Source organism: Telopea speciosissima, chromosome 7 (genome assembly GCF_018873765.1).
Source record: "Telopea speciosissima isolate NSW1024214 ecotype Mountain lineage chromosome 7, Tspe_v1, whole genome shotgun sequence".
Classification (NCBI taxonomy): Eukaryota; Viridiplantae; Streptophyta; class Magnoliopsida; order Proteales; family Proteaceae; genus Telopea; species Telopea speciosissima.
The window spans coordinates 47,884,615-47,895,130 of record NC_057922.1 but is presented as its reverse complement, the minus strand read 5'-3'; the positions used below and the strand labels follow the sequence as shown (position 1 = coordinate 47,895,130).

General features: G+C 40.0%; 1 protein-coding gene across 3 annotated transcripts in view; it reads right to left on the bottom strand.

The window, feature by feature from the left end:
• Positions 1–6,274: 6,274 nt before the first annotated feature.
• LOC122669759 overlaps positions 6,275–10,516 on the bottom strand; it is an 80,189-nt gene continuing 75,947 nt past the window's right edge. For 2 of the 3 annotated variants that reach the window (XM_043866605.1, XM_043866606.1), the window contains 2 exons: positions 7,691–8,065; positions 6,275–6,625 (listed from right to left, as the gene is read on the bottom strand). In XM_043866605.1, coding sequence (XP_043722540.1) covers positions 6,284–6,625; positions 7,691–8,065 — 717 coding nt within the window. In that variant the 3' untranslated portion in view covers positions 6,275–6,283. The remainder of the gene's footprint in view (positions 6,626–7,690; positions 8,066–10,516) is intronic. The other variant, XM_043866607.1, reaches the window with a different exon arrangement.

Below are 10,516 nucleotides of genomic sequence, written 5' to 3'. Positions count from 1 at the left end.
ATCTTAGGCACTAATTTTCTCCACAAATATTTGCCTTTCACCTTGCTCTCTAAAACTCTTCAGATCAATCACCCAACAGGCACTATTGATCTTCCCCTTCTTACGTCACATCAATCGGTATGTGATAAGAATTTTACTCCTGAGCGACTGACTCCACCGGTTATCAAACCTCTAAGTCTAAAGCTCGTCATCACTCACTAGTTGCTTGATCTCCTTGCGCCCAACTTCAGTGATGAACCACTCTTATGGTGGGATAAAAGCCCTCGCTTTTGTACCATTCAACTTGATGATCCACACAAGATCATTCGGGTAAAACCCATTCTTTATCTCAAAGCCGATATTGAGGAATTTGACAAACAAATCCCTGAATTACTTGCTCTTGGACTTATTGAACCCTCAACTAGTCCTCATTCCTGTCCCGCTTTTATGGTTCGCAATCATGCCGAACTAAAACGTGGCAAAGCTCGTATGGTTATAAACTATAAACGTTTAAACCAAAACATTATTTTTGACAGATACTTTATCCCTCGAAAAGATGTTCTCATCCACCGTGCCAAACACGCCTCTATTTACAGTAAATTCGACTGTAAGTCTGGCAAATTAAGCTCACTGAGGAATCCAAGCCTCTCACAGCTTTCTCCACCCCTTTTAATCGTCATTACCAATGGACGGTTATGCCCTTCGATCTTTGCACTACCCCACAGGTTTTCCAACGATGGATTGATTCTATCTTCAGTGACCTCCCTTTTTGTGTGGCGTATATAGACGACATTCTTGTCTTCTCCAACTCCCCTGCCGAGCATACGAAACATCTTCGTATCATAGATAACTTGTTCCTGAAACATGGTATCATTCTCTCTCCCACAAAAATTGAATTGGAAAAACCCCAAATCGAATTTTTAGGACTTATTTTAACTGATCACGGACTCCAACTCCAAGATCATATTCTTATTAAAATCAAGGATTTTCCTACTGTTCTTCGTGATAAACAACACCTACAACAGTTTCTTGGAATCCTTAATTATGGGCGTAATTACATTAAAGACCTTTCCTCCAAAGAACAGAGTCTTCTACTCAAATTACGCAAAGATACTATTTTTACTTGGACTAAGTCTGACACACAGACCGTTCAATCCATGCAGGCTGAGATTACAAAATCTTGTCCTACAGTTTATTTCCCTCTTGCTGGCGATCTCCTCATTCTTGAAACCGATGCTAGCAATGAACATTGGGGATGTGTGTTAAAAGCACGCCCTCTTAAAAACCCCTCTGATGAGCAAATTTGCGGCTACAACTCCGGAAAATTTACCCCTGCTCAAATTAATTATCTTATTTATGAAAAGGAAATCCTAGCCATTGTTAATGCAATCCAACGATTTCGGATTTACCTACTCCCTGAGAAATTCCTTATACGCACAGATAATCAGGTTGTTCGTGATTTTCTTAAGACCAAATCTAAAGAGACGAATTCTCGTCGAATTAATTGGGCCAATACTATTAATCAATACCAATATGAAATTGTCCATATTAAAGGCACTGATAATTTTCTTGCTGATTATCTTAGCAGAGATGAATCCTCGCCGTCCTCCGGACAAAGGTAAAGATAAAGGTAAAGGTAAAGCCCCTGCGACACCACATCGCAAGAGCAAAAAGGCCACACCAGCCTTATTCCCTACCCCTCGTGGCGGTATTCTCATCCGAGAACCCCAGATAGTAGCAGCAACTCCTACCCAATGGTCTCCCCCTGCCTATACCCGGATTCCTGCCACAACAGCGGAATTCACCCCTTCTCCCTACCAACCTTTTAGTCCCTATTTCTTCCCCGAAAATAGTCAAAATCAGGACAGTCAGGATCCTTACTATTTATGGAACATGACCCCTGCCAGCTACTCCCATGTAGTACAACAACTACCAGCGACAATTGCTCCATCTTCTTTTGGTCTGTCAGTGACAAACACTACTGATTTCTTTCATCATGATGGTATACTTACCAAATGGTATCATCAGATAAACACTTTGTGGAAGACACAGGTTTCCGGACAGTAAAAACCATTCCGAACCTCTCTTACCACCTTCTCAAAAACCCTTGGAGCTTTTTACACAAAACAGCTCACCCTTCAAAATGTTATGCTTGACTCAATTAAACAAATTGATTGGGACGATGTCACTTCCCCTGAGAAAGTACACAGCTTTCTTCAGATTGCAGACTGTATTGAAGAACATTTAAAAGATGCTCTCTTCCATAAAATTTACAGAATCTGTTTATATTTAAAAGCTAAAGAAATCCTTCCCTGCGAAATTTTCCCGATGATACAACGTCATTGTGAGGAAGAACAATACCAGCGCTACAAAAGCTTTTTGCTGGAATTCCCTAAAAATATACTCAGGACTGCTAACCATCAACAGTACAGACTGATCTTTTACCTCGGACACGAACCCTGGAGTATTGCTGCTGTTGAATGGGGACTCGTTGGTCAACTAGTCTTTTCTAGTAACTGTACCTCCGTCCTCGACCAATTGCCCATGATGATCAGAACTATGATTGTCCACTCTACGGCAAATTGGAAATTCTCTAGTGGACTTGAATTCACCATCTTCAGCACCTTAGGCTGGCGTCAACGAGAAAGGTTCTTCCAGCCCTATCAAATCTGGCACCTTCAGCCTACTGCCTGTTACACAATATAGGAACCTTCCCTCGTCACAGATGAAGACAAAGCTCTGGATATCGCAAACCACCATATCCAAGCCGAGGACCTCTACAAACAGTCTCTCATCGCTCATCACAAAGAAGCTCTGGGACTTATCCTCGACAACGGCTGCTCTCGCTACCGTTACCTTGTCTCTGACGGCAGACGAATCTTCATCACCCAGTTCCTCATGGATTATGAAATTCCAACAGAAATCGCTAGAGAAACCTTCCAGCTCATCGAACAACTACAGACACTCTCCCCTCTGTTGGACATTCCGGGCTATCTCCTTGCTGATGTGGCTAAAGCAGTCGAAACAATCAACGCTCACGAAGCCGTCGAACAAGCCGCCGCTGAAAACCTTTCTCCAGCTCTTGCCGGTCATGGCTCAGACATCAGCCTCAGTGACGATTGACATCATCATGAACAGTAACACCTACGTGTGCTTACGTCATCATGGACCCATGAACAGTGACAAACAGTGGCTGCCGCCCTACGTCATTGCTTACGTCAGCAGTTACTGTGCGGATTTTAAAACAAAATTTGGAATCCGACCTCGACCTCCCTCTATTTAAAGAGAGCTCTTCTCTGTAAGAAAGCAAGCTCCGCTCTCCAAGGCTCTCTCTCTCTTCTCTTCTTCTTCTCCTTCTATCTCCATTTCGATACCTTCTCCTAAGGTTCGATCTCTGTCTGTAAATTGGTATCAAAGCCTTAGTACGCTCTTTTCTTTTGTAATTGCACCCTACCCCCAGGGTATAGAATTTGCTAATGACCGCTAGATAGCATCGAGGATCGACCACCGATCGTCTTTTCTATCTTTCGATCTGCAGCAGAGTGAAAGAGGAGAACTCATCTCCGACTTATTGTACGGTATATGCACTATTATGAATTTCAGTTCTTTTTCTGTCTTTTCTCTGTAAGATCTGCGACTATTCATGCCAAAGACTACCTGCAACAACGGTAGATCAATAAGGGTTACCCCCTTTGAGTACTGCGACGGATCTTTTCACAGATCTCTAGTACCGGCTCTCACACAAACACTGGTTGGTCTGTTTATGTTTTAGTCTCTTTGCTTTTATCTTGTGATTTCCACGGCCATATATTCTCTTGTGGTAATGATGTCCAGCAGAACACTGGTTTGAAGAACCGAGAGTGTTTTGGACCTTTTGTCCTACCAATACCGGAGAACGGGTTTAGCCCCCAGGAAATTATCTTTATATTTGCAAAACTTTAATTATGGCATCCCTTCCCCCCTGTTTTTGTGATGATCCGTTAATTCCATATGATCATTGTACTCTTGCCCTTACTGATCGCAACAGTGTTAGCGGTGCCATTAATTTTCTAATAGATCTTACGTTAGACCATCAAGAAAAAATCAACAAAAAAATAGATACATCTCTCACTCTCCTGTTTGATCTGGTTGAATCTCGATCGATCACACCCCCTGTACGCCCTCCCCGGGATACGTTTCTTGTTATTAGCACCGTAACTGAAAGTCCTCCTCCCACGGATGATTTCATTTATTTAAAAGAAATTATGGACCATTGGAAAACTCGGTATAAACAATCTACTGATCCACCGGATCAAGACCGACTTCTCCGTATGATGCAACAATTCTATGTTGACAACCAACAGAGTTTTGTCGCACATAATTTTGTGCTTTTCTTTGACGATGAAGACGAGGTTCACCAAGAATCCTCAGAGTCTTCTCATTCTTCTTCTTCTTCTGATTCAAACACAGAACCTGAACCAGAAAACCCTATTCCCCACAGTACCCCAACTGTTGGCGAATCTTCTAAGCGTAAGATGGACGAAAACGACCATCTTGAAACCGATGAGGATTTTCACCCTCAAACCGGTTCACGCACCACTTTTGGTCATGATACTGTTTTCACCACCGACGACAATTTTGCAGTCCGGAAGGATGACCTTCACAAATATGGTCTCGCCACCGACGGCACCTATTTGGACCTCACCCATATTGCCATTAAAGATTATGATAAAACGATTAATGAATGGGCCCAAACCTTTGCCCTTCTTATTGCTAACAATAAGACAACATGGGAAGTAGACAAATTCCTCGAATACCTCAGTGGTTCCCTTCAAGGAGATGTTCTATAATTCATCAAAAAATTTGACCAAACTGAAGACGGTAAGGTAGCTAAAACTACGCTTCTCACCTATCAGAAAAATTTTGAAAAAATTTTGGTTGAATTTACGAAAATCATAAAATCTGAATTTTGTGGTTTTCATCACCCTGACAAGCTTGCAAAAGATGTCAGTTTTAATTTAACAAAGATTAAGCTTAACAATTTACTTGAATTTGAAGCTTTTTCTAAAAAATATATGACTCTATATCAAATGCTTGAAAGTTCCAAATCGGCATATTGGTTAGACCAATTCTTCCCTAAGTTACCCCCACCTTGGGACGAACTTTGTCATTCAACTTATCCAGCTTTCCTTAATGATTCGAAAAGCATGGATACTCTTGGCAATCGAATTAATTTCGTTTTTCGCCATATTTTGGATCATTGTCTTAAAGCTCGAGCTGCAAAAGCTTTGAAGCATAAGATATCTCCCGGTCTTTGCAAAGATATGCTTAACAACGAATGAGTTATTGTTTAGTAGAAGGTCCTACATTCAAATTACCGAGTTTAATTATGCACGACATTTAATTGAAAAATAAAATAAATTGATCTTTTAATTATAGTATTTTATCTGATAAAATATTGACTATAATTAAGATGACCACAAAATCCCTTTTAGTTTTCACCTCTTTTCTCTTTAGAAGCAAGTTGAATTACAAATCAAGTTTTCTCCACCACCAAGTTTCCTTTTCACTCTAGGTAAGTGAATAAAGGAATACTTGTGGTTATGATTATAAAAGCACACCACAACGGGGTCGGCCAGCCTTGCTAGTTGAGCTTGCGCCCTCCCCACCTTGGCGCTCTCTCTCATTGTGAGTGGTGGTGTGGTTAGCGTTTTTAAAACCCTAGATCGTTGATGAACATTCATGTTGGCTTTGCTTTGGATTGAAGGTTTAAGAGTTGAGACTGACAATCTCCATCATTGCTCAACTGTGGAAAAACTATTATCTGGAAGAACTACACTTACTGTTTTAAGATAACCTATGTTTCTCGTTTAATTTTTGTTATGGGAAGAGATCTCAAACTTGAATGCAAAGATTAATACCCAATCCGATTCCACTGCATTTAACCCGGTTGTTTCCCAACAGCACTAACATAGTTGTAGACAACCATACATGAGCACAACCACCACCTTCCATTAGAGAATATTGACAAAGCAGTCTAGTCCAGTACGTACACAAATTTGTTATCTAGTCTCACTAACCTTGCTGTAAGCAGGCATACAAAGGAACAACCCCAAACAAAAGCCAAGTTCAGGGAAAAAAAATTGCAAAGTCTGATGAATCCTCTTTGGAAAACCATATGAGAACTGAAGACCATCCCTGTAAAAACATATTTGCCATCTCTGAAAGTTTAGTTGGACTGCTTATCCTAGCTACCAAGGTTTAGGTTTCGGAATTATAATAAATATAATCCTTGGCTCTTCACATTCTTGAACACATTTATATATTAAGCTTCTTTCTCAAGGTCAACCAGGGGAACAAAGAATATAGAATGATAGGTTCTCCAGTATGGAAATCTGATTAACAGTTCCTTCCTTAACTTACAGGTATAATCTCCCCATGCAACAACAGCGGCATGTAAGTCAGCCCAACCAAAGGCAGGTTTGCTATCATCATGATTAGAGATACAGTGGAAAACCATCTCTGCAAGTTGATGATCACCCATCGTAAGCTTCCGGCCACTGCTTTTCTCTTGTAGTGATTGGGATAATGGCACCACATTGCTGATTGCTCTTCCAACTTCAGTTTCTCGCAACTCAAAGGCTTTCCAAAAGCAAAACTGCAAGACCTGTTCAATGTGAAGCACTAATTGTTAATGTTCTGCAACTGCCTCCAGGGAGAGGAGGGGAGGGGGGGGGGAAGGGTGAAGGGAAGCCCTGCATTTGTCTTAGAAGGATGACATAATATTCTTTATTTTCCAAACATTAGATAAAAATGCACGACGTTTATGATATCGGCGTGCCATTTAAACTCTAACCCAACCCACCCACCCCCACTGCACATCAGGAAGAACGAGGGGGGGAAAAAACACCTAACAAGGCAAATGTTTGGAGGATACAAACGGAGCCATTCTAAGCTGACCCATTCTTATCTATCCACCTCCAGTGACAGTGGAATATTATCTCGTTGTCAACCATAGAATCATGACTTGAGAAGCACACAAAAGCAACAAGGGCATTATCCACAAAACCCTTTCTGCGATAAGTCCTGTATGTTCGTCGAGATTTGGTTCGGCCTTTGCTTGCTTCAGCCTCCTGTTGGTGCGTCGACACCCTAAGCTAAGTCTATTGTGATTGTTTGGGGTTCCTCCCTTCCCTCTTTCAGTCCCTTGCCTCCTCCTTTATAAAGGCAGGGTCTTGAAATTAGAAATTAGTTTTGTGGTTTTTTGTCCCCCCCCCCCCCCACTTTTCCTTTCCTTTGGTAATGAATTTTTTTATTCATCAAAAAAAAAAAAAAAAAAAAAAGGACACGCACTAATAATCCTCTGAGAATACATTCCCAAATATTACAGCAGGCAAAAGGTTTCATCAACTGTTGCTCTAGCAGTTCCCCAATCTGTAAAAGGGATTGCCACATCCAAGATCAACTAGACAACCAAGGTTGTCCCTCTGGTATAGATTGGGCACTTAAACACACTTTTCCAAGTTCAGCCCATACCTAATGTGAAACATCATCTGTGGCCTGTCATTGTCAGTCTTACTAATTATGAAGAAAACTTTTGAAAAATGGTAATACGGAAGTCCAAGTTGAGATATAATTATGCACATTTTAAATTGAGTTTAGGGAAAGGAAAAAGTCTGATCTCTTAGCAGCAAAAGAAAAATTAATTATTTATGTGCAACAAGAAGGATACCTGCAGGGCATGCAAACTGTTGAGAAATTCCTTGTAAAATAACTCATCTTCCGTAGCTAATCGTAATGGACTCATTAGCCCCTCTGAAAGATTATGTGATGAATCTAATAGTTGATCATCAAAAGAATAAAAAGTATATCCAAGAACATGTGCTCTTGCCCAGCGTATATCAAATCCAGATTGGTACAGAGAACCTTGATCTGGAGAAAACCAGTACATGTTATTGGGTGCTGGTAAAGGCAGGTGTGAAATAGGCTCGTCAATAGAACTATTGAAGAGAATCTGAGAGAGAAGAGAAATAAGTTTGCCATCCTCATCATGTGAACTGTCACGGCTGAACCATAATGTTAAAGTCAGTCTTTCACCATCTATTATCTGTCCAAGAGTGAGAGAATAAGAACTCAGAAAATCATGAATTTCTGGGAAGTAGGAAAAAAAATAAAATGGATAATAGGCTAACCACAAATATTAAAAAACATAAATTAACAACAGAAATTAACAAATTGGTTTTACTTTTGCTCGAGCATATAGAATACAATGTACGTGTCAGATATCGTTTAGACATCATTTTATTCTGTAATTGTATTCAGATGTTTTGTTCCCATTGTTGTCACGGCAACAAGGCAACGCTAAGCAGTTGGAGGGTACCTATGAATTACATAAAACATTGGGAGTTTAAATGAAAATATATTAGAATTTATTTTTTTTAGTTTTAATTTCAAAAAGGGCCTCTTGTGTAAAATATGAAATGTGATCCCTTTTACTTATAAATATGAGAGGTCTTATATGTACATTACAAAAATACTTACCCTTAAAAAAAATAGATACAACAATAAAAAGAAGAGTGCAGATCCATCTTCTTCCTCCTAGTATTCTTCACCTTTCAGTGATTGTGGTGGCCTGTAGCAAATGCTACTATGATGGTGGTGGCAGTAGTGGCAATTGCTGCCACTACAACTGATGCAGTTAAATCACCTAAATGGGCTAATTTATTGGAAATAAACTTTGGGTTGGGTTATGTATGTCTTGGGCCTTTCATCCATGTGTTTTCATTGTGATGGACCACTTTAATGGGACCTATAATATGGGTAAAGTCAAGGCATACGGGATTAGTTAGTTAAGTGTCGTCATTTTTTTTTTTTTAATTGTTATTAAGTGTTTTAGTAGGCTGGATTAGCATTCTAAAGTCCAGTCCTGATTTGAGTCAGTTTCCTAGCCAGTTTAGGTTACCTTATTAGTTAAGGACTGGGTTAGCCTTTTTCTTTTTAGTGTCAAGAGTCTATTTTTGAGTCTTTCTAGTGGGCGAGCCTTGACACAACGGTTAAGTTGCACTATTGCAACCATCAGGTTGTGGTTCAAAACATGGAAACAGCCTCTCCACAAAGTGGGGGTAAGGTTGCATACATATAGCCCTCCCACACCCTGCAGTAGCAGTACCCTCGTGCACTAGGATGCTCTTTTTTTTTGGGCTGCTCTCTTCCTGTGTGAAGAACCTTGTGTGTGATCAAGGCTGGTTGGTGTTTGATCTTTCCAGCCCAGCTTGAAGTGAGAAGCTCGGGTGTTCTTCCTTACTCTTATTCTTGTTCCTCCTCCCTCCATTAATCAAGTAATTTTTCCCCTGTTTTTTTCTGCAATTCATAATCTGATCTAGAATTCATATGCAAGTCTTTTTTTTACATGAACTACAGATTTACAGTTCAAGAAATCTGGCCATCGGATTATTCTCAATTTTTTAAGAATTGATCATCCCCATAGAAAGGACCTTCAACCAGAAATTCACTGATCAGTCCTGCTGATCTGGAGATATTTCATATTTCTCATTCTGCCCTTGCATTCAGATTTTAATCCCTATTTGTCTAATAGCTGAATTGATTTCCCTATTCTGTTAGGTCATTAATTCTGAGATTTACTTTCATAATAGTAGTGTTTGTCTGACTTAAATATTCTGTTGTTTGATCTTTAATCCGAACTGTGAATTAACTGATATACCTTTCTCCTAGTACAATTAGGATTGATCCATTTCAGATCCACCCATCGGATTGATCTGAAATTTTTGGCAAGGTTTCCTTAACCGTAGAACAAAACTCGATTGCAGTTCTGGCCAATCTGACACCTGATTTAGTCATATCATTATTCTCTCTTTTTTGGATTTTATTCCCAGAGAAAAGATTCTGTTTTGATATTGTTTTGATTATTCAAACTCAGTACTACATTAAGCGATATCAGAGCTATGGTAGAGAGCTCAAGAACTCCAAACCTGCCTGATCCTATGAGTAGGATATTGGAGATGTTTCAGCATATCAATACTAAATAGAGAATTAAAAATGAGAGGTTGTTAGCAATAGAGAATCGAAACCCTAAACCTATACAAGGCAGTTATGCACCGCCTGAAGGTGAGGCAAGATATCCGACACATTCTACAGCAAAAGACCACAATCAGAGGTTTCCAAGAAGATGTCCATAAAGGGTTCCTACAGTCCAGCCGACTTTTGAAGAACACGTGCGGATATTTATTTTAATGCTGATGATGGTGCACCCAATCGACACTCTGACGATACATAAAAGGTCAAGCTCGAACTAAAGGAGTATAGTGGGAAATATGATTTACAGATATTTTATGACTGGTTTACAAGCTTGGATGATTACTTTGACTGGTTCGATCTCTATAAAAACAATGAAGATGAGGTTGGCCCAAATGAAATTGATTGGCGCAGCACGTGAATGGTGGAGAACTTATTAAAGGAACCTTGAAAACAGTGGCGGAGCATCCATTAAGTGGGAGGAGATAAAGCACGAGTTGAAGAACAAGTACCTACCGGAGCATAT